General features: G+C 46.2%; 1 protein-coding gene across 1 annotated transcript; it reads right to left on the bottom strand.

The window, feature by feature from the left end:
• Window positions 1-10,863: 10,863 nt before the first annotated feature.
• Window positions 10,864-18,440, bottom strand: LOC143268341 (uncharacterized). The gene is given in 6 exon segments (XM_076550510.1): window positions 10,864-11,675; window positions 11,678-13,193; window positions 13,256-13,481; window positions 13,484-14,551; window positions 14,554-14,686; window positions 14,688-18,440. Coding segments are annotated over 6 exon segments (7,050 nt in total). The 3' UTR covers window positions 10,864-11,321.
• Window positions 18,441-24,053: the final 5,613 nt, after the last annotated feature.

Genomic DNA, 24,053 nt, shown 5'->3' with positions numbered 1-24,053 from the left:
GGCTTGGGCAAGGTCCTTGTTCCCCGTGACACTATTTTCTACAGGTAACTGGGCTGTTTATATGCCGGCTCAGGGCTGTGTTTGCCGAGATGTGAAGTGAAAGCAGCTGGCTTCTCCTTGCTCAGAAACTAGTGACATGCTGTTTCCGTTGCATCCCATTGGTCAACACAGCAGCAGGGTCAGAAGGAAGAAAACCGGATCTCACCTTTCCATGGGGAAGGATGGGAAGAATCTCTGGCTATCTTCACCTGGCTGCAGCTTTAAAGAAAAAGACGATAAGAAGGTTGATGGAGACACACTGCACCTTTCAAAAATGCAAAGTACTATGTCCATGTAGGCAAGAGGAGGAGGGGAAAGACCCACTGAAAGATAAACACAGCATCCAAAGGGCCCCGCCTCTGTGAGTCTCAAGAAGCCAAAAGATTTAAAGCTACAATGTTATGTAACATGGCACAACCGTGCTAATTAATACAAAAATTCATAGTAGGCTAATATTTTTATTGGTCATATATGATGTATATCTTACTTCTGAAGGATTATTTCTCAAAAAAAAACAAAAAAAAAAAAAACAACAAACTCTTTTCAGAGTGAAGAGAACATAAAACAGATGAAATAGTAAATGTCCCCACCTAGATTTCAAAATGGAGTTTCTGAAGTCCATTTCATTCGAAAGTGAGAGCCAAGGTTATTTAGAGCAAGCAAAATTTGCCGTTTTCATTGATCCCAAATCTGAAGAATCTAAGAACAGAGGTTATAAAACAAACTTCAGAGCAGAAAGAACAGAGGTGTGAGTGCTTTGTGGGGCACTGGGGGCTGTTACCCCATTTGCACAGCTGTGCACTTTCTGTAGGGGAATGCTGCAGAGATGTGAGGCATCTGGGTTAGGAAACACTGTGCTCAATTGATACAACCGGACAGTGGTCGGGACAGCCTTGCCGTGTGGGCTCTCAACACTAGCCCTGCAGGAGCTGGGATAAAAATGGATTCTTTTTACCTGGGTGCTAAGAGGCTTTTCATGTTCAGCAGGAAAATAATAGATTTCCTCCATCGGAACATTTGTGTTCTCCTTCCAAGATAAAAGAGGAAGCAGGATCAATTTTATGGCTTTTAGATGAAGACTGAAAGGGTCCTGGATCCTCAAGCTGTTTGTGTTATAAAGAAAATCTGTCTGGAAGTCAAACACCTGAAGGCAGGAAGTAAGGCAACAATGGAAGCCATTCTGCTACCCAGAAGACTGCCTCGGGCTGTGATGATTCACCGTCCCTCTGCACCTCAACACAGTGAGCATGGGGGAGCCACAGGAAAAACTTTGAACTTTGAAAGGTTTTTGTACCCCCATAAGCCTCTCTGCTGACGCAGCAATCCAAATCAGACCAAATCAGACCGAATTAGAAAAAGCCCTGGTTTAATGGGTAAAGCCCCTCCTAGAGGAGATGGGGAAGAGACAGGAAAACCACATGTCTGTTTGCTGGGATGCAGCTTATATACCCTATGGGAGTAGTTTTGAGCCCCTCTGGGGGAGGAGCTGTGCTTGAAGAACTTTGAAGGGGTGGGTTTGGGGAAAGAGATGGGGGAGGGGAGTTGAGGTGGATCCTCCACCAGAACATTCCAGACTCTTTGGGTATAGGGATGCCAGGGTACCAGGAGCTGAGGTGGAGCTTCCACCAGAACAAACTTGAAATTGTGTGTCTATACATCCGAACCTAATGAAAGACAGCAAATCCTAAACTGGATGGGGAATATTTTTTTTTAATCTGCAAAACTGACATTAATTTCTCCATGATCTGAAGAAATAGAAGATAGAATAGTGTGGGGTCAGAACTCGTTGGGTTTGAATATGGATGTTTCAAGCTACGTTTCAGAATTCCTGACTAGTGCACACATTCAAAATCTAGGTTCAGTAGATAGTATTGTTATGGTGTAGCTCTTATTTTAACTTCTTTAGAGTGAGTGTGTATTTCTGACACCACAATATTTCTCAGTACTTTGTTATCATTGGGAAATTTGTAGGGAATTCTTAGGAGGAAGGAGATGGGAAGAGGATGAAAAGATAATTATAAATATTTAAAATAGTTAAAAAATAGTTAACTATTACTGACTATACTGCCCCATGGGAAAAATTAAAATAAGAGTTGCTCATTATCTTCAAATTTCATAAAAATGCTTACCTTTCAAAACTTGTTATTTCCAGTTTTGAATATTATAAAACAAGTAGTAAGGTAGATTTTTTAAAAGTATTTTTATTTTACATGTGTGTGTTTGCCTGGGTATATGTAGGTGCACTTCATGCTTGCAGGAGCCCAGTTAGATCAGAAGGAGGGTCAGACTCCTTGGAACCGGAGGTTTGGATGGTTATAAGCCATCACATGGGTGCTGAGAACCAGGCATGGGTCCTCTACAAGAGCAGGAAGCTCTCAGAACTCCTGAGCTCGCTCTCCAGATCTCCTCAAGTAAGGCACATTATGGAACCTTCCCAGGGTCTCCATGCTCAGGGGTCGGGGTGCTAGGCCAGTGTAGGGAACAATGCCAAGTAGGATGCTTTTCTCTATGCTGTGTAACCTTGGAGATGGCCTGGCTGCACAGACCTGCTTGGAACAGATTGTGTCCACTCTCGCCAATCTTTTCACTGGGAGAGTGAAGGGAGGTGGTTAGTGACAAGGAGTGGGGCTCCACCCCTTGACCATAGGCTCCTTATTTCCTACTCTTGCCAGAAAGGCAGTGGCTAAGGGTCCCCAGGCTGAGACCTGGGTTACTAATCTTCAAAATCTGAGCCCAGGCTAACATAGTTTGTGGTAACAGCAAAATTGTCTCTCAGTTCCACAGAGATGAGATCATCCTTCCCAGTGTAATAAACATGATCTTTGTTGAGATTCATAACCAATTACAGATGTATCTGGGGTTTTTCCATTACATTCTTTGAGATACTCCCTCTCAACTTCATAACAAGTGATGTCATCACTAAGGGTCTCCAGGGAGCAAGGGATTTCATGTGTCTTAAATCTGTGTCCAGCCTACAATGGTGTAGCTAAGTCACACCACAGTATATGAAAGGTATGTGACTCGCTATTGTGTTTGGATCACTAAGCACAGCCATTTAAGAGGTGCAAATTGAAATTTTGGGGCTGTTTACCAGACTAGAACTGGCTACATCCAGAATTCTGTGAGTTCTTTCAGGAAGATAAAACCTGAATTTGTTCCACTCATAGGAAGAAAAATAACTGCGGGTGATACCCTGCAGCTTATGCCCCCTATAGCAAGCTTCCTGTTTGTCCAAATTCCTAAGGATTGAAGGGTGAATAATCAGAGGACCTTGGGTGGAAAGGGGAGAATGGCAAGGCAGGATGGGAACCTTACTTCACCAGACAACTCAAATAAGGGGGGCTAGAAATGAATCTCCCAAATAGTTTTTAGCTTCTTACATGTGATACAAATAGAAGGAATGTGTTATTGGTATGTTTCATGAATTAGTGTAGGCCTTGTCAGGGGTTCTTGACTGAAGTAAGAACATGCCTAATGGTGTTCATTTATGATGAGAAAATGTCATCTTCTGTGCTCTCTACTAGATCCAGAAAGTCATCCTGTGAGAAGGACCCCAGATGACACGATCAAGGCTGGACATAAAATCATGGTGGGATAAACCACAGTGCTTAAGAGGGTTCAGCACACATGACCTTGATCTGAACTGAATCAACCAAGCATGTGGAACTTGTCGGCAAGGATTTCTGGAGTAGACTGAGGTCAACTGTTGGGCTGGACAATTCTCTGGCCAAGTGATGCAATGGAACATGTGGGAACTAAGTCAACCCCCTCCCCCAGCAAGTGGAGTGAGAAAATCTAGGATTTAAGCACCAGAAGTAAAATATTATTTTACCATTGTTAGGAATGACTAATAACTTGAAAATCTAACAATGGGAAGATAGTCTTAAATTTTTAATATTACGTTTATTTGCATGTATGTATATGTTAGATGTGTGTGAGTATACATATGTGATATGTAGGAGGCCAGAGGGAAATCATGGGAGTCCATTCTTGTAGCCATAAGTTTTCTTAGGGCCCGCCTGGCCCACAGTCCTTCAGTCACTTATAAAATAGTCATTCAGAGGCTTAATATTAATCATCATTTGTAAGGCCTATGGCAGGCTTCTTGCTAGCTAGCTCTTATAACTTAACCCATTTCTATTCATCTATAAGTTGCCATGTAGCCATGGCATTACCAGTCTGCTGGCGTCTCTCTGCCTTTATTCTTCCTGTCTCTCTCTTGGATTTCCTGCCTGCTTTAACCTAACTTGCCATAGGCCAAAGCATCTTCTTTATTAACCAATCATAGCAACACATTCACAGCATGCAGAAAGACCATCCCACAGCTCACTCTCTCCTTTCGTAATGTGGGTCATGGGGATTTGAACTCAAGTCATCACCCTTGGCAGCAAGTGCTTAAACCCACTGAGCCATCGTGCAGGCCCCAAAGTAGTTTTTATTCTGGTGCCTGCACTCTACTTCCACTCAAACGACAATAATAAACTAGACCCTGAGGAGTTGTAACAGTCTCCCCCAGAATATCATTTTCTAGCAGTTTGTTTGGCCAGCTTTTGAGGCCGTGATTGGGGTCAGTCACCATGAAAGGAAGCTGGAGCCGTGACCACTCACTGTCTCTTCATCAGAGAATATAAATCAAGGGCAGCTACACCTGGAATAGGGAAGCGAGGCATCGGAGCTCTCTCTGTGGCCGGTGGAGAACGAGTGAGCGCCCCCTGGAGTGGACTCTCCTAACTGCGTTTTCATGATCAGCTTAGCTGCTTTTCGAAGACACACTGTGATGCTCAGGTAAAGCTCCTGCAACAAGCCCGGCGAAACATGTCGACAGGCAAAGGGTGAGCGGTGTATCTCACATCCTTTTTCCCTTAGAGAATTGAAAAGCCCTTTGAAAATATATTTAGTGTCCTTGAACATTTCTGGGCTCACTGCTGATAGCATTTACAGAAGCCACATGGGGGTAGAGCAACCTGACTTTCAAATATCACACTGAGATGAAAGTAATGATCTCAATTTCCTGTCCCATCCTGGGTATGACAGAGGCTGATAGGACACTGGATCCTAGGTACCAGAAACCTAGGTTTCCCTGTTGAGGCCCCCTTCTGCATCCCTTCCAAGCTACCACTAAGCCCTAGGAGGCCGCCTCCTAGCCCCCGGTGATAGCCAGCCTTCTCTCTCAGCAGAACTGTCCCCTTCCCATCTCCAGAGCTTCCTTCCTCCCTCCCATTGGCCCCTGCTCACAATACCCAGAAATCACTTCTTGTTCCTGCAGGGTATCTGCATGTTGGCTCACAATCACCTGGAACTCCAGTTCCAGGGAAACTGTATTCTCTTCTGTCCTCCATTGTTGCAGGAATTTTCAAAGTTCTTATTAATAAAATCAAACCCGAGGCCAGTTATTGGGGTCCATGCTGGTAGATCAGAGAGACAGAACAAGCCACAGCTATCTCACCTTGCCAGTTCCTCAGCTGGTCCTGTTTCCTCAGACTGGAAGCTTCTGTGTCCTCATCCCAATGGCTTTCAGCTGAACTGCTGCTAGAAGCCTGAAGCTTAACCAGCCGAATGCTTAACCAGCCAAAAGCTTCTAGTTTCTAGTCCTCACACCTTATATATCTTTGTGCTTTCTACCACCACTCCCTGGGATTAAAGGCTGGCTTTCTGGGACTAAAGGTGTGTGTCACCATGCTTGGCTATTTCCAATGTGGCCTTGAACTCACAGAGATCCAGAGGGATTTCTATCTCTGGAATGCTAGGATTAAAGGTGTGAGTGCCACCATTTTCTAGCCTTTGTATCTAGTGGCTGTCTGTTCTCTGACCCCAGATAAATTTATTAGAGTACACAATATTTTGGGGAACACAATACCACCACACTCCATGGGCATCAGGCAGGTATGTGGGACACATACATCATGCAGGCAAAACAGTCAGACACATAAAAAAAAAAATCCTTTAAATTTTGAAACGAAAGAAGTTGTGATAGAGGGTGTCTTAGCTACTTTTCTATAGCTGTACTAAACACCACGACCAAGGCAACTTATAATTTCAGTTTACAATTTCAGAGGATTAGAGTCCATGAGCATCACAGCAAGGGGCGTAGCCGCAGGCAGACAGGCATGGTGCTGGGGCAGTAGCTGAGAGCTTACATCTCAACTCTGTCAATCAAGTACAAGGCAGAGAGCTAATTGGGAATGGTGTGGGCTTTTGAGATCTCAAAGCCCACCCTCAGTGACACACCTCCTCCAACAAGGCCACACCTCCTAATCCTTCCCAAATAGTTCCACTGACTGGGGACCAAGTACTCAACTCTATGAGCCTACTGGGTTCCATCTCATTCAAACCACCGCACTGGGATTGAACCTAGGGCCTTCCACATGCCAGGCAAGCATTCTACCGCCGATTTATACCCTTAACTTTCTACCTTTTATGTTGAGATGGGGTTCTACTCAATTGTCCAGGCTATCCTTGAATGTGTTCTGTGCCTAAGTAGGCCTTGAACTTGAGATCCTCCTGCTTTAGTGTCCTGAATAACTTGGATTATGGACCTGTGCCACCAGCCACACCTAGTATCTTACCCCCGTGTCTGGTAAGAACTACCCCATAGCAGGTACTCAGTAAACATTTACTCTCTGGAATGAGGTCAGTGCAGGAAGGAATGACCCTGGCTCGAGTCCCTAACTTTAAACTGCTGAGGTTAGAGTCGCAGCTGTTAGCATTACGGTATCTGGATTTCCTACGGTTCAAGTCACCACAAGATACACTTGGCTATTACAGGCACTTTCTGTCCTGTTGTGTAGCTATTTCTTCTCGATGGGAGCATCGCCTCCTGGAGTGGGGAGGCAGGCACATAAGGAAGCTTAGGAAAGTTTTGAAACTCACAAGGACATTCCTCAAGGTCATGTGAGCTGCAAACACTCGCTGGGGACAGCCACAGGAGGTTCTTTGCTGGAACTTTCTCTAAGTTGGGCAGGAAGCTCCAGGGATGCAACTTTCGTGATCCTACACGATACTGGGGTGGGCTTTTCAGTGATGGAGCTGCCTTTTAGTCTCCTCTGCTCCTGGATATAAGCCCCTCCCCACTGTCTTGAAAGAAATTTGATAAATCCATTGATTCACCAAGGCAGACTTGGGTAGAATTCTTTGTCTGTTACTGGTGCCCTGTCTGGGGTAAAGGCATTATTTGCTGTTTCTAGGAAGTCATGTGATTCTTATTTAGCCTCACCACACATGGTAGAGGACAGGATGATGTGGCAAATTAGACAATCACAAATTCATTGTCCTTCCTTTTATGTATGTGTCTGAGAACCCAGGTCCACTCCCTTTGAATCTGGGTGGTTCTCTGAGCACTGTACCTAATAGAATACTATGTGAGTGACAGTGTACCATTACCTGGGTCAAGGTCTTCAGAGACCATTTTCTACCATGGGAAAGTCACTATGTTAGAATACTAAGCCACCATGAGAAAAGATCCATTAATCTTTGGTGACCTGTGTCGCTGGGAAAGTTCAGGAGCCCAGACATGAGCCAACCCAACTAGGATACCAGACATATGAGTAAACCCAACCTGAACAGCCACTAGCTGAATACTTCTTGAATATTGTTCTCATTAACTGACCAAATCATTGTTCCATGAAGCAGAAGAATTGCCTAGGAGAGCCCTGGCCAAATTCCTAACCTATAGAATTTTTTTTAACTTGATGAATTGACTAGTGTTCTAAACATTGTTGGTTGATCTATTAACAATAGTTGAATAGCTATCCTTCTAAGAAACCCTGATTCTACATCCTTCCTCCTTTGAAAGAGAAGGCTGTAATTGTTCAACACGGTAACATGCAATGAAGCTGTTCTCAATACTTAGGGGTGAACTGACAGATGGCAGCTCCCCAGGTGAAACGCTGGTTCTTAGCTGTTCTCTGTGCATTTAATCTAAGCCTCAGTAATAGAAAGAATATCCCATCAGGCCCGCCCATGAATGAGGGTGCTAGCAAATATTAAGTTTAGTTACAAACCAATGCTCCTTCCTCTGATAAGTCTATCGAGGCAGTGTGTTGTGAGGTAGGGAGAAAGACGCACTTTATCAGATGTGGATATAGCAGGAGGTCATGAATTCTAAGCTAACTTGAGGATGTAGAGTATTTTTAGAAAAGAATCCCAAAGAGTATTCTGGCATCCTCTACCAGCTCTCAATCAGTTCCATTAACAGCCAAATAAGAGAAAAAGAAAACCAGCAAATTTTCCTGTACAATGTGGAATTTCTTGATATTGTTTACATTTGACATGCTAGAATGTAGTTCAGTCTGTTTTGATTAATTTTGTCTTCTCAGTGCACAAAACAAGGGCTAGGAGATAGTAGGTTCCTTTTAAAAAATGTATAAAATAAATTGTCGCACTGTTGCATTGGTGTGTGTGTGTGTGTGTGTGTGTGTGTGTGTGTGTGTGTGTAGTGTGTGTGAGGAGGGCAGACTTTAGGCATGAGGTCACCCTCTAGACCTAAGTAATATATAATATTAACATGTATTTTTAATTTGTGTAACTTCTATTAGAAAGAAAAGGGAGAATACTGACTTTGAAGATCACTTCATATTGTTCACCTGCTATCAGACCACCAGCTCTAGCTCAAAGCTTCAAGCATTCTTAAATGCTGTTCACAAGATCACATTAAGACACTTCATTTAAATGTTTTCAAGTTTATGATATAAAAATATTTAAAAAGTAAATAAAGACATCCAGCCTCTGACAGCCAGATCTCCCACTTCTTTCCCCTGGCTCTAACCCAGTGAGTCTCTCTGACCACCCCATCCACACCTTCTCCCCAACCCACCATATCTAGTCTGTGTCCTTCACTCAGTGCCCACGGTTTGGCTAGTTATCTCTACCTGCGACATAACCAATCTCTGGGCTTCCTCCAGGATCCACACTACCTGCCAGTATCCACAGGCCCCTGCTTCATGGCATTCAACCTGTCTACCTAGCCGTATCTCCCACATCCTTCTCCAGTGTCCAGTCAGGGAATCTCCATGACTCTCCCCATCCATGCCTTCTCCCCAGTACAACATGTCTAGGCTAGATCCCACATCCAGTACCCTGGTCAAGTCTGGCCATACCTCCCTGCAAAGAAACCAATCTCTAGGTTTCTGTTAAAGCCACTTTTCCTACACCACAACCTATTGGCCCTTCCCTTATCACATCCAGCCTTCCGATCTAGCAAATCTAGCTCCAAACTCCATGACTGGACAAGGAGGCACATTCTGTACACCAGCCCAATCCCATCTGTACTCCTGACTTCATTGTACCCAAGCCATTTCCAACTTCTAGGCCCAAATTACTAGCACATTCTCCCTCCTAACCCAATCTGTTCTGTCCATATCAGACTTGGAACTCACAAAAGAAGTCCACATATCGAGATATCATTGCAAAAATATAAACAATAAAAGATCAAACCAGTGTCTTCTCTCCCAAACCTACCAGTCCTGTAGGAATGTTTACCGATGAGAACTACCCAGATGAAGCCTGGACACAGAATTTAAAATAACAATCATAAACTTCATCAAAGAACTCAAGGAGATTAAAGAAGACACAAAGAAACAGCTTGATGAAATGAAGGAGAAAGAACTAAAGGAGAATAAATACCTATATGATCCCCAAGAAAACACAAACTCAAGGCCGACAGAAATGAAGGGGGAAATCCAGGACTTAAGACTGGAATTCAATGAGGAAACAGAAATATTGAAGGAGTCAAGCTGAAATGAAGATGGATTTGAAAACCCAATAACTACGTAGAAAACTGAAAGCCTTGCAAGCAGAATAAAACAAGCAGAAAACAGAATATCTGGACTCCAGGATAAAGGAGAGGATGTATACCGAGTCAACACAGAATGTAAAAAAAAAAAAACCCAAAAACACAGAAAAGGAACCTACAGAAAATGTGGAATACCATGAAAACACCCAAACCTTTGAATTACAGGCCTAGGTGAGGAAAAAAATCACAAGTCAATGGAATAGACCAGATCTTCAATAAGATCATATAAACAAACTTCCCAAATTAAGGACAGGCACACCCTTATGGATACAAGAAGCACACAGAACACAAGTAGAAAAGCCAGAAGAGAAAATCCCCTGGGCACATCACAGTTAGAGCATTAAATATACAAAGCAGTGAAAGTGTATTGAAAGCTGAGAGAGAAAAATGCAAGTCACATACAAAGAAGACTCCTCAGGATAACATCTAATTTCTCAATGGAAATATCGAAAGCCAGAAAAGCCTGGAGCAATGCGTTTTAAGTACTGAAGGACTATGATGGGCAGCCTAGACTTATATACTCAGCAAAACTATTTGCTACAATTGAGTAAGAAATAAAACATTTCCACGATATAATAGCCTAAAAAAGTTTGTACCCAACAAGGCAAACCTAAAGAAAATACAGAAGGCTTATTTCTAGCTGGAGAGAGGAATGAGCAGGCATAAAGATGATGGAAAGAAATATGAAGCCATAATCATTAAAACTGAAACTACCACGAAGAATACAAGAAAAATCACTAACATGATAACTACAATTAACACACACATTTCAATAATAACTTCAAATATCCGTGGCCTCAAAAGACTTAGACTAACTGAACAGGACAGGAGACAAAATCCATTGTCTGTTGTCAGTAAGAAACACATCTTGGTTTTAAAGAAAGGCACTGGCTTGGAGTAAAAGAATGGGCAAAAGTCCTCCAATCAAATGGGACCAGGAAGCAGGCAGGCATCGCCATCCTAATGAAAGACCCACTGAAGGTAGTCTTCCCTCTGGAGAGACCCTCGCCCAGAGATCACACCGAGACCACAAGTCAGATGCAAACAGCAAGAGGCTTTATTCGGGAACACGGGTACCCGGGGCGACACAGTCACTCAAGAGGCTCAAGAGACTGGCGCGCCGACGGGCTGGAGTGGAGGGTTTTTATAGGGTCGGGCAGCAGAAGCACGGGTACAGAAGCGAGAAGCATGGTTTACAGGGTTCTGATTGGACGATTCATATGAGGCCAGGTTCAAACTCAGGACAGTTCGTGGTTTTTCCCCGAGCTCGACACGCCTGCTGACTTGGCTCCAAGTTGTTTTTCTGACCTTTAGTTCCCTGTTCTGGGGCCAGGTGGCCGACTGCAGATACCCTGTTTGTTCCTGTGCCCATGTCCTCTAACTGAACTTCCCCGTACTTTTCAGGCCTTGCTCAAAATGGCGTTAGGCTAAGCAAGTATGCTGGGGTCTTTCATTCCCCCATTTTCTTATCTCAGGGAATGGAATCCTCCATTCATGGGGAAGAATAGGGATGTGGCTCCATTTCCACCTGGTTGAGTCGTTGGTATTGTTGGGTCAATACCAAGGTCTGAACAGTAGAAACGCGTTCCCTGATAAATTGGACAAGTCTGTTTAGGATACAGGGCCCGAGCGTCAGAAGGAGCAATAAAATCAGAAGGGGTCCCATAAGGGTGGAGATGAGGGTGGTGAGCCAGGGGGACCTTCCGAACCATCCTTCAAACCATCCCTGCTGTTCTTCGAAGAGTTTTTGTCTTTGTTCTAATCTCTTTCTTAATTTAGCCATGCTATCTCTCACCACCCCAGTATGATCCGCATAGAAGCAACATTCTTCTTTAAGGGCGGCACATGACACCCCCCCCCCTGCAGGAAGAGGAGGTCTAATCCCCTCCGGTTCTGCAGAACTACCTCAGACAGGGAGGTGAGTGACTTTTCCAAGGCACTCACGGATTCCTCCAGTGCCTGGATATCAGTATGCATGGCAGCCTGGAGGTGTCTGAACTGGTTGGTTTCCATGAGGGCAGTGGTACCTGTGCCTATTCTGGCGGCGACTCCTCCCATAGTTAATCCACCTAGTATCAGGGCCAGGGTTAGCGAGACTGGCTCTCTTTTTATGCGGGGGACCCCTGTTTCATACCGGGCATAGATATCTTCAGGTGTATGGTAGACTATCTTGGGGTACAGTTCTATGAGCACACAATAATCGGCCGTGTTGGCTAGTATTGAGGGGGAGATGCATGGTGTAAGTCCAGTGCTACAGGCCCAGTAAGTCCCGTTGGGAGCCGCGAGATAGTGGGGTCCTGGAACAAGTGCCTGGGTGCGATTACACAGGTGTTGGTGGGTGTGGGGTACTGTCCCCAGACATAGTCCTTGTCCTGACACCTCAGAGATTGTGAGCTTATGCTGAGGTGTCGAGGCACATTCTGATGGGGGTGAGGAAGAATTGGTGAAGCTTCCGACCACGGCCACCCCCTCATAATAGGGAGGTGTGGAGACTAGGCATAACCAGCACTCCTGAGTCCGATTTGGGTTGGTAACATTGAGGGCTGAGTAAGCGCCCTCTATAAGATTCAATAGCCGGTCTCCTGTCCCGGGCCGTGGCGCCATGGAACCAGTCAGGATCCCAGTGGGCGTCCGGGGAGTGGGTATAAATCTGGATGGAGGTTTTTGATCCGCAAGGACCGAGCTAGGCCCCACAGAGTTGGAGCGGACGGCGTCTACCTTGAGTTTGATGGTGAACCGTAACCCTCGATCGTAGTCATCCTCATATAGCCTGAGCCCCCATGTTCGACCCTGCTGCCAGCCTACATAGGCCTTACCTGGGGCGGTGAAGGTTATCTTCAAGGGGAGTGAGAGTCCAGGGGTAAACGTGTCCTGCCCTGAGTTTGGGCGGAGGCCGGACTTGGGTGCGCAGAACCAACCGCCTGCGGCTCTGGTGAAGTTCCTCTCAAGTTTGATCAGGTCCCAGCTGGAGCTGGGTTTCCACCATGCAGAACCGGTGGTCTCACAACCCCAGCTTGCGCAGAAGAAGTCCCCCCCTCCCCCGCACCTCCTGGCAGTGGCCCGGTCTCTCCCATCCCCTGGACACACATAAAAATCATGTTGTGCCCACCTGCACCTGGACAGAGGGGTGCGACATCCTGCGGTTTGGACTGTGCCGGAGTGGGTGGATGCGTTTAGGTCCCTCAGGTTTACATCCTCGATTCCCCAATCCCCCGAGCCCAGCGCCAGGTGACAAAAGTCGGGCGTAAGCGTGGGCCACCAGGTCCATAGGACATGGTCTTGGGTAATATTCCAGACAAGGGTGCCCTCCTGGTTTAATATCTGCCAAGTAAGCCTCTTAACTAGGTGCGGGCTCTCTGCTGCCCTAGTCCCCAGTGGGTAGGCAGAGATTAAGAGGAGGGGGAGGAAGAGGAGCCGCGGGCCAACCTTATTTTTAAGGGGTTTCCTGTGCGGCGCACTGTCCATGTTGATTTTCTGGATCCCGCTGGGTTGGGTTCCCTGGCAGCCTTCACATGAGAGGCATGGATCCATGCAGCAATCCCGTCGACCTTGAGTGCAGTGGGGGTGGTCAGCAAGACAGTGTAGGGCCCCTTCCATCGTGGCTCTAGGTTCTTGGTCTGGTGGCGCCGGACCCAGACGGAATCTCCAATCGGAAGGGGTGGGGGACCACTGGCCTGTCCAGCTGCTCCTGATAGGCTCTAGCCAGTGGCTTCCAGATTTCCTTCTGCACCAGCTGGAGGGCCTGGAGATGTGCTTCCAAAGTGGGGCTGGTAGTAAAAGATGAGATATCAGGGTGAAGAAAATCTACAACAGGAGGTGGGGCCCCATACATGATCTCAAAAGGGGTTAGGCCGTGTGGGCCAGGAGTATTTCGGGCTCGGTAGAGAGCCAAGGGAAGTAGGAGCACCCAATCTCTAGTACCAGTTGCAAGCGTTAATTTGGTTAAAGTCTCCTTGATTGTTCTATTAGCTCGTTCTACCTGTCCTGAGCTCTGGGGGCAGTATGCACAATGGAGTTTCCAATCAACCCCCAATAGTTTGGCCACCTTCTGACTTACCTGAGAGACGAAGGCAGGCCCATTATCCGACCCCAATATTTGAGGCATCCCATACCTGGGGAAGATTTCTTCCAACAGTTTCTTTGTTACCACGTTAGCCGTCTCATTCTTGGTTGGAAATGCCTCGATCCATCCAGAAAAGGTGTCCACGAAGACCAGGAGGTACCGGTACCCATAGAGTCCGGGTTTTACTTCTGTAAAGTCTATTTCCCAATGAACACCAGGACGATGGCCTCTTTGGCGGGCCCCTTTGTTTAGATGAACCTTTCCTGCGTTGACTTGAGCACAGGCTGGGCAGGTAGAAGTTACCTGCTGGAGTACCTGATCCTGGTTCAGCAGCACTGCCCAGGTGTTTTCTCTGTCTAATAGAATCTTCATCTTGTTTTTGCTCAAATGGGTCAATGCATGGAGGAATCTCAGCATATATCGGGTATGGGAGGTTGGCATGACCATCCGGTCCCCTAGTGTATATGCTTGTCTTCCTTGTTCCCAGTCCGCCCCCATTTTCTTTGCTAGCTCATGGTCTTCTGGGCTATAGGGCACGGGGTCTCTCTCAGGCTGTGGTTCTTGTATGGCCATCAACTGGCTGCTTCCTGCTGGCTGGGAAGCCACTGTTCGGGCAGTCTGATCCGCCAGCCGATTCCCTCTGGACCTTTTGATGAGTCATCCTTTTGATGCCCTGGGCAGTGGACAATACTGAGTTGGAGCGGGAGGAACAGGGCCTTTAGGAGGTCTAGGATCTCTTTTTTGTTTTTGATTTCCTTACCCGCGGACGTCAGCAGGCCTCTCCGTCTGTAGATTTCCCCCATGGACATGCGCAGTGGCGAAGGCATATCTGCTGTCAGTATAAACTGTGAGCTTCTTACCTTCTGCCATCCGGAGAGCTTGGGTGAGCGCAATCAGTTCTGCGTGCTGGGCCGATGTCCTGGGAGGGAGTGACGATGCCCATACCACTTCCGATTCGGTGGTTATAGCTGCCCCGGCTCTGCGTTCCCCCTCCTCCAGGAAACTGCTCCCATCTGTGTACCAGACAGTGTCTGGATCCTTAAGCGGCTGATCTGTCAGATCAGGGCGGGTGCCATGTGCTTCAGCTAGAATCTGGAGGCAGTCATGCTCCTCGGAGGGGCTAGGCAGTGGCAGCAAGGTAGCAGGGTTAAGGGAAACTATCGGCCCAAAATTTACCCGGTCTGAGTCCAGTAGTAAGGCCTGATAGTAAGTCATTCTGGCGTTAGAAAGCCATCTGTCCGGTGGTTGTCGGACCAAGGCCTCCACTGCATGGGAGGCCAGCACAGTCAACGGCTGTCCCAGAGTCAGCTTTCCGGCATCCTTGAGTAATACGGCAATGGCTGCCACCATGCGGAGGCATGGAGGCCATCCTGTAGCCACCGGGTCCAATTTCTTGGACAAGTACGCTACAGGTCTCCTCCAAGGTCCCAGTCTTTGCACCAGTACCCCTTTGGCAAAACCTGAGTTCTCATCCACAAACAGCTCAAAGGGCTTGGTTAGATCTGGCAGACCCAGAGCCGGGGCCTCGAGTAAGGCCTTTTTGATCTGTTGAAACGCTTTCCGATGTTTCTCTTCCCATTGGAACATGGTCCCTGGTTTAGTGAGGGGGTATATTGGGGCTGCCAGTTCAGCAAAGCCAGGAATCCAAAGGCGGCAGTACCCAGCCGTACCCAGGAACTCTCGAACTTGGCGGGGGTTCCGAGGAGGGGGGATGGAGATTATCGTCTCCTTCCTTGCTCCTGTTAACCATCTTTGCCCCCCGCTCAGGGTGTAGCCCAGGTAGGTAACCTTGTCTCGGCATACTTGAGCCTTTTTGGCTGAGGCTCTATAGCCCTTCTGTCCAAGTCTGGCCAGTAAGGCTCGAGTGCCCTCCATGCACTCGGTTCGACTCCTGGCCGCCAGGAGTAGATCATCCACGTACTGGAGCAGAGTCAGGGTTGGGTGTTCGACCCGGAATCTGGCCAGATCTGCATGTAGGGCCTCATCAAAGAGGGTTGGGCTATTTTTGAAGCCCTGAGGGAGCCGGGTCCAGGTTAATTGTCCCGAGAGCCCTTTTTCTGGGTCCCTCCATTCAAAAGCGAATAGCAGTTGACTTTGAGGGTGCAGTCTTAAACAAAAGAAGGCATCCTTCAGGTCTAGCACAGTGTACCAGACGTGGGTCAGTGGGAGGGTGCTCAGAAGGTTATAGGGGTTAGGCACCGTGGGGTGTACGTCCTCCACCCGCTTATTGACCTCTCTCAAGTCCTGGACCGGCCTGTAGTCCCCTGTCCCCGGTTTCTTAACAGGCAAGAGAGGGGTGTTCCAAGGGGACTGGCAGGGCTTTAGCACCCCTTGGTCCAGGAGCCTCTGAATATGGGGCTTGATCCCCTCATGAGCTTCCCGTGACATTGGGTATTGTCTGATTGAAACGGGAGTCTCGGAGGCCTTTAGTGAGATCACCAGCGGTGGCTGATCGTGTGCCAGCCCCACGCCCCTAGTCTCTGCCCAGGCCTGAGGAAACTCTCTCAGCCAGTTCTGTAGCTCCTCAGGTGATTTCTCCGGGGGTTCTGGCTCAAACAAACGGTATTCTTCCTCTAAACTGAGGGCAAGGATTTGTAGGGGGTCTCCTTTAGGACCTGTGACCCTCGGTCCCTTCTCATCAAAATAGATTTGTGCCTTCAATTTGGTTAATAGGTCCCGTCCTAACAGTGGATGGGGGCATTCAGGTATATGCAGGAAGGAGTGAGTTACTTGCCCTGATGCCAGTTGGACCTTTCTCTCGGCAGTCCAGTAATACCTCTTGTTTCCAGTTGCCCCCTGCACCAGTGCAGAATGCCGGCTAAGAGGCACTCCGGCATGGGTTAGGACTGAATGTTCGGCACCAGTATCAACCAGGAAGGTCACGGGCTGCCCCCCGATCTTGAGGGTTATCCTAGGCTCAGGGGGGGGCTCCTGGCCTCGACTCCCCTAGTCCTCCAGACTAAGGAGGTCCACGGTCTTGGGCTTGGGCCGGCGGGGTCCTTGTGGCTTCTTGGGGCACTCTCGGGCCCAGTGTCCCTTCTCCTTGCAGTAAGCACATTGATCTTTATCAAGGGGTGGCCTCCTTTGCTCTCCCGACCTATCTCCCTCTCTCCGCTGTCCCTGAGACACAATGGCGGCCAAAACCTTTTTCATCTCCCTATGCTGTTTCTTGTCCCTTTCCTCTTGTTTCTGCCATCTCCTTTCCTCACGCTCCTCAGGAGTTTCTCTCTTATTGAACACTTTCTCTGCTTCCTTCAATAAGTCTGGCAAACCTAGCGCCTGTAAACCTTCCAACCGCTGCAATTTGGTTCGGATATCTGAGCTAGACTGGTAGATAAATGATAGGATGACACCTGGTGCTTGCCCTGGGTCTTCTGGATCATACGGAGTGTACATCCTATAAGCCTCCTTCAGCCTCTCTAAAAATGCAGCGGGTGCTTCTTCCTTTCCCTGTATCACATTCCTTACCTGAGCCAAATTGGTAGGCCTTCTGGCGGCCGCTCGGAGACCCGCTAAGAGCAACTGGCGATAGAGACGTAGATGCTCCCTACCTTCAGGTGTATTGAAGTCCCAGTCTGGGCGGGTCAAGGGAAAAGCTGCATCGATGATATTTGGGAGTTGGGTTGGCCTCCCGTCATCGCCCGGAACCTGCTTCCGGGCCTCCAGGAAAACTCTCTGCTTTTCCTCTACTGTTAAGAGGGTCTGCAGGAGCTGCTGACAGTCGTCCCAAGTCGGCCTGTGAGTCACTAGGATGGACTCAATTAGGCCGGTCAAGGCAACAGGATCCCTGGAGAAAGGGGGATTATGTTGTTTCCAATTATAGAGGTCTGAGGCTGAAAAGGGCCAGTACTGCAACTGATGATTCGGCCCCTCTCTGAGCGGGAAGGCCCTGGACTCATTAGGGGGGTCATCCCGGCGGCCGCGGAGGCGGCCGGCAATGGGGGATGGGGCTGCGTCCTCTTCTTCAGCCCCGTGGGTCCTGCGAGTCGAGGTGACTTCCGGATCTGCCACGGGCATAGCCGGGGGCGCCGCCACCGGGGCGGCGGCTGGGGCCGCTTCGGCCGGCTCTCCAGGTGGTCCGGCTTGATACGGTGGTGGGTCCTCCGTCAGGAGATCTATAAGGAGGGTATGGGGGTCTGGGGGAAAGACTGGAGGCTTAGGAGTCTCCTTGTGAGGGAGCACGGGGTAAAGAGAGGAGTCCGGGTTGGGGGGCGCAGAAGGCCCAGAGACTGGAGGGGGCTGTGGAAGGAAAGGCTTAACCCATGGAAATGGATTTTCGACCAGAGATCTCCAGATGGCGATGTATGGGACCTGGTCGGGGTGTCCATAAGGATTAGGGGCAAAAACCTTGCCCTCCACCTGTGAAATAAGAGAGAGGTTAAAAGATCCCTCTCGCGGCCAGCCAACATTCATCATGACCCATTCAGCTTCGCAGAGGGTGATCCATTTGCTCTTTCTGATAATGACACCTTCATTGTTTCCTCGGGCCTTAACATCGGACCAGTGGTCCCTGGTTAGGCTCAGTGGGGTGGTGACGGTCTGTCCCATGGTGGTCTCTAGATAAAGAAGTGTTAGACAACTAACGATGAACAAACAGACAAGACAGAAGACAGAGTATCGCGCTGCGTGGCTTCGGTGTAAAACCGAAAGCAGAAACTCAGACGGGGACGTGGAGTATTTGAAGTCTCCGTCCCCTGCCAATACCACGTATTCTTCTGATATGGGAGTGGCCCCGAAAAACCGTGCCCCAGAGGGGACTTCAGAAACCCGTGGAACGTCTTCCAGGGTCTCGGTGGGCGAAGTCCGAGCTCGTCAGCTCCTTCAGCCCCCACCGACTCAGACCTGACTTAGGACGCCCGACGAAAACGAAAGACAAGTAGACAGACTGAGACAAGAAAGACAGTGGCCGGCCAACTTACCTCCTGACAGTGGGTCGGTGGTCCCGAGGCGGGGGGTCTCCGATCCCGGATGAGCCCCCAAATGAAAGACCCACTGAAGGTAGTCTTCCCTCTGGAGAGACCCTCGCCCAGAGATCACACCGAGACCACAAGTCAGATGCAAACAGCAAGAGGCTTTATTCGGGAACACGGGTACCCGGGGCGACACAGTCACTCGAGAGGCTCAAGAGACTGGCGCGCCGACGGGCTGGAGTGGAGGGTTTTTATAGGGTCGGGCAGCAGAAGCATGGGTACAGAAGCGAGAAGCATGGTTTACAGGGTTCTGATTGGACGATTCATATGAGGCCAGGTTCAAACTCAGGACAGTTCGTGGTTTTTCCCCGAGCTCGACACGCCTGCTGACTTGGCTCCAAGTTGTTTTTCTGACCTTTAGTTCCCTGTTCTGGGGCCAGGTGGCCGACTGCAGATACCCTGTTTGTTCCTGTGCCCATGTCCTCTAACTGAACTTCCCCGTACTTTTCAGGCCTTGCTCAAAATGGCGTTAGGCTAAGCAAGTATGCTGGGGTCTTTCACTAATATCCAACAACACAGACTTTAAACTAAAACTAATCAGATGAGATTCATCCTAATCAGAGGAATAGTTAATTTAAGCATATATGCTCCAAACTCTGAGCCACTGAATTTCATAAAAAGTGTACTATTAGATTTAAAGACACAGATTAACATCAATGTATCAATAGTAGGTGTTTTCAATACTCCACTTTCTCCAATAAATAGGTCATTTGCATAAAAATAGAGAAACATCAGAATTGTTTCTGTCAGTAATTGACATCCTGTATCAAATGATCTTTACAGATAGCTACAGAATATTGCACCCAAACACCCCAAAATACACATTCTATTAGGCAACACACAGAACCTTTTCTAAAACAAACCACATCCTTGGATACAAATCAAATCTTTACGAATGCAAAAAGACTGAAATCACTCCTTGTATTCCATCTGAACACAATGCAATAAAAACATACAAACTCATGGAGATTAATTGATTCCTCACTGAATGATGAATTGGTTCAAGAAGAATAAAGAACATTAAAAAGAATTCCTGGAACTAAATGAAAACAAAACCTCTGGGACATAATGGAAGTAGTCCTATGAGGGAAATTTATAGCTCTAAGTGCCTACACTAAAAATCAGAAAAAGCACAATTAAATGTCTTAGGATAAAACTCAAAAATTTGAAAAACAAGACCAAACCAAATCCAAATACAGTCAACAGCAAGAGGTAATAAAAACAGAGCAGAAATCAATGAACAGAAACAAAGCAACAATATAGAGAATCAATGACCTACAAGCTGGTTCTTTAAGAAGGTAAGCAAGATGGTCAGACCCATGGACCAACTGACTGAAGGAAAGAAGAGAGGACCCAAATGAGCAGAATTAGAAATGAACAGGAAAACATTAGAATGGACACCAAAAAAATTCCAACTATTGTGAGGGAATATTTTAAAAATCTGCATTCAATTAATTTGGAAAATCTAAAAGAATGGATGAATTTCTAGAGTCAACAAAACCACCAAAACTAAACCTAGAAGAAGCCAACAACCTAAATAGATACATTCTAAATAAGATTTTAAAAGTAGCAAAAAGTATTCCAACTTAAAAAAAAAACAGTTTAAAGAAGAATTGGCTGTCCACCAGTTTTTCAAAGATGATTTCCAGTCAATCCTTTTTTTAAAACTGTATTTAAATAATACCAAAATACACTGTGATGATTTGATACATAAATGCACTGTGGATCAACTTAATCAATTTTACATGTATATTATATTACATATTTAATATTTTTGTGGTGAGAAATTTAAAATCTATCAATTTTCTGGTATTCAAAATATTGTTAACTATGATTAGCAGGTTGTACACAGATTCCTGAACATATTAGCAAAGTCAAACTGAAACTTGGACTTACCAGTTGTTTAACATTTTGTCTCATTTCTTAGTATGTATTTTTTATTCATCTATTTATTTTACAACCTGGCTGCAGCCTCCCCCTATCCTCCCCTCCCACTCCCTCTTCCCCATCTCCAACCCCTACCCCCCCCCCCACTTACCCTCTACCCCACTCCCACCACCCAATCCCCTTCTCTTCCATCTCCATCCAGGAAAGGATGATTGTCAATAAAACATGGCATATCAAGTTGCAGTAAGATTAAGCACCTCCCCTGTATTAAGGCTGGGCAAGGTGACACAGTATGAGGAGCAGGGTCCCAAAAGACAGTCCCTGTTCCCACTGTTTGGAGTCCTACAAGAGCAGGCAATCCTTTCACTATACTAAACATAGAAACAGAAAGAGCACCTCCAAACTCCACCTATGAAGTCAGTGTCACTATAATATCTAACCCAAATAAAGACAACAACAACAACAACAAAATAAAACAATGGGCCAGCACCCTGATGAAGAGACTCAAAAATAGTCCATAAAATACTTGCAAGTGGAATGTAGACATATTCAAAAAGATTATACAGCATAACCAAGTTGGCTTTATCCTTGAAATGCAGGGATCATTGTGGGAGCTCACAATGACTTCAGTTTGTGGCTTAATTTCCATCTTGACTCAAAGTCAGAGAGTTTGAGTTTGTTTTGCTCTGCTCCGCAAGGCTGTAAAACAGGATGTTTGGCCAAAGGCAAGATTACCAGGTGTCTTGAGAATTAAGGAGGTGTTTATACTTGTTTGTACCTTGAACCATGGTGTCCTTGATGGGGGAGGTCTTTTGCCCCCTTGTTTTGGGTATAAAAAGGCTGTGAGAAATACTCAGGGCTGCTTTGGTATTGACTCAGAGCCCTCCCGAGGCTATTCTGTGTCTCTGTCTTTTTCTTTTACATCTATGTCTCTATTTTCCCTATCTATTATTTCTCAATCCTCGCTCCCCTATTCAGGACTATTTGACAGGTCCAGCAGGACCCAGAAGACCATTCGATATATGCAAGTCAATAAATGTAATAAACCACGTGAATGGACTTAAAGACAAAAATCAAGTGATGATCTCAATAGATGTAGAAGAAGCCTTCGACACTATCGATCCATTGTAACTTCATGATAAAAGTCCTAGGGAACATAGGGCTAGAGAGAGTACACCTTAACATAATAAAAGCCATAGCCAACATCATCCTAAATGGGGGAAACTTGAAGCAATTCCACTGAAGTCAGGAAGGAGACAGGGATGCCCACTCTTTCCACTTCTGTTCAACATTGTGCTCAAAGTGTTAGATGGAGCAATAAGGCAAGAAAAGGAATCTAAAGGATAAAACAGGGAAAGAAGTCAAACAGTCCCTTTGTGCAGATGGTATGATATTAGAGAGATCCCAAAAATTCCTCCAGAAAACTTTAGAAACAACAACAAAAATTCAGCAGTGTGGTCGGAGACAGAATGAACTTGCACAAATCAATGCCTTTTCTATTCACCACCAACACTCATACGGAGAAGGAAATCATGCACACACTCCCATTCACAACAGCCTCAAAGAAAATAAAATATCCAGGAGTAAACCTAACCAAGGAAATAAAGGACTTCGGCAATGAAAAATTTTAACTGTTGAAGAAAGACAGAGAAAGAACTAGAAAATAGAAAGAAATCCCACGTTGCTGGATTGGTAGAAGTAACACTGTGGAAATGTCCATTTTCATCCAAAAGTTATTTACAGAGGCAATGCAATCTACCAAAAACCCCCATTTCATGCTTCACAAAAACAGAAAAATATATTGTAAAATTCATATGTAACCATAAAGGAGCCCAATAACTAAAGCAATCCTCAACACAATGAACAGTGCTGGAAAAAGAAATTGTAGTTTTCTCCAAGGGAGTCTTTCTGGGGAAACGGACTACTCTTAAGCGGAGGCTGCCTACCCAGCAGTGGATGCCAATGTAAGACAAATCCAAGGGCATCCGTGGAGGCTTCTCGTCTCATAAGATCATGTCAGGGCTTTTCTTTTAAATTCTATCTTATTTTTTGTTTTTATTTTACTTAGATATTTCTCTCTCTCTCTCTTTTTACCCTACAAGTCTTTGGCACATACATTATGGCAAATGGTTTCTAGTGCTTTTAGGGTACTCCTGAGTGTGTGGACAATGGAGTCTCTGTTTCTTGTGCCTTCTCTTGGGCTCTTTCCTTCTGTGTGTTTTGTCCAACTCGGGTGTATTAGTTTTGTTTTACTTTATCATATTTTATTTATTATTACCCTTAAGAGCCTGGTTTTTGTTTGTTTGTTTTGTTTTTTGTTTGTTTGTTTGTTTTCGTGGGTTTTTTTTTTTTTTGGTATGAGTCCTTTATCGGTATGTATGCCTGCATACCAGAAGAGGGCATCAGATCCCATTATAGATGGTTGTGAGCTACCATGTGGTTGCTGGGGATTGAACTCAGGCCCTCCAGAAGAGCAGCCAGTGCTGTTAACTGCTGAGCCATCTCTTCAGCCTGTTTGTTTTCTAAAGACAGAAATTGGGTGGACCTGGATGGGAGGAGAGGTGGAGAGGAACTGGGAGGAGTAGAGGGAGGGGAAACCATAATCCAGATATACTATGTGAGAAGAAAAAAAAAAGCTTATTTTTAATAAAAGGGGGTGGGGAGAAAAATGGTGGCGGGATTACTCTTCTGATCTCAGGATACATTACAAAGCCATAGTCATAACCACAATTTATTGGTGGTTATGGTACTGCCACAAAAACAGACATGGAGACCAATGGAACAAAACTGAAGACCCAGACATGAGGACTTGCAACTTCAGTCACTTAATGGTCGACAAAGATGTCAAAAACGTAAACTCTAGAAAAGAAAGCATCTTCAACAAATGCTGCTGGGAAAACTGGGTGTTCTCACACAGAAGGATGAAATTAGAACCTCTATCTGTCATCTCACACAATGACACACCACAACTAGATCAATAAAAACTTAAACGTAAACCCTGAAACAATGAAAGTGCTAGAAGAAAACATAGGCAGGGCCCTACGTGACATTAGTGTAGGAAAAGGCTTTCTGAATAGGACACCATTTGCCCAAGAATTAAGGCCAGTGGTTGACTATAGGTCTTCTTAAAGACTCAAAGTCTTCTGCAGAGCGAAAAAAACAATCATCTGGGAAAAGAGGAAGCCAACAAAATTGGAGAAAACCTTTGTTAGCTGTACATCTATCTAGGTTAGGGTTACTATTACTGTGATGAAACACCATGACCAAAGCAACCCAGGGAAGAAAGGGTTTATTCAGTGTAAGC

Source organism: Peromyscus maniculatus, chromosome 13, assembly GCF_049852395.1.
Source record: "Peromyscus maniculatus bairdii isolate BWxNUB_F1_BW_parent chromosome 13, HU_Pman_BW_mat_3.1, whole genome shotgun sequence".
Taxonomy (NCBI): domain Eukaryota; kingdom Metazoa; phylum Chordata; class Mammalia; order Rodentia; family Cricetidae; genus Peromyscus; species Peromyscus maniculatus.
Note: the sequence above shows the minus strand (reverse complement) of the source record. Positions and strands in the feature narration are given on the sequence as shown.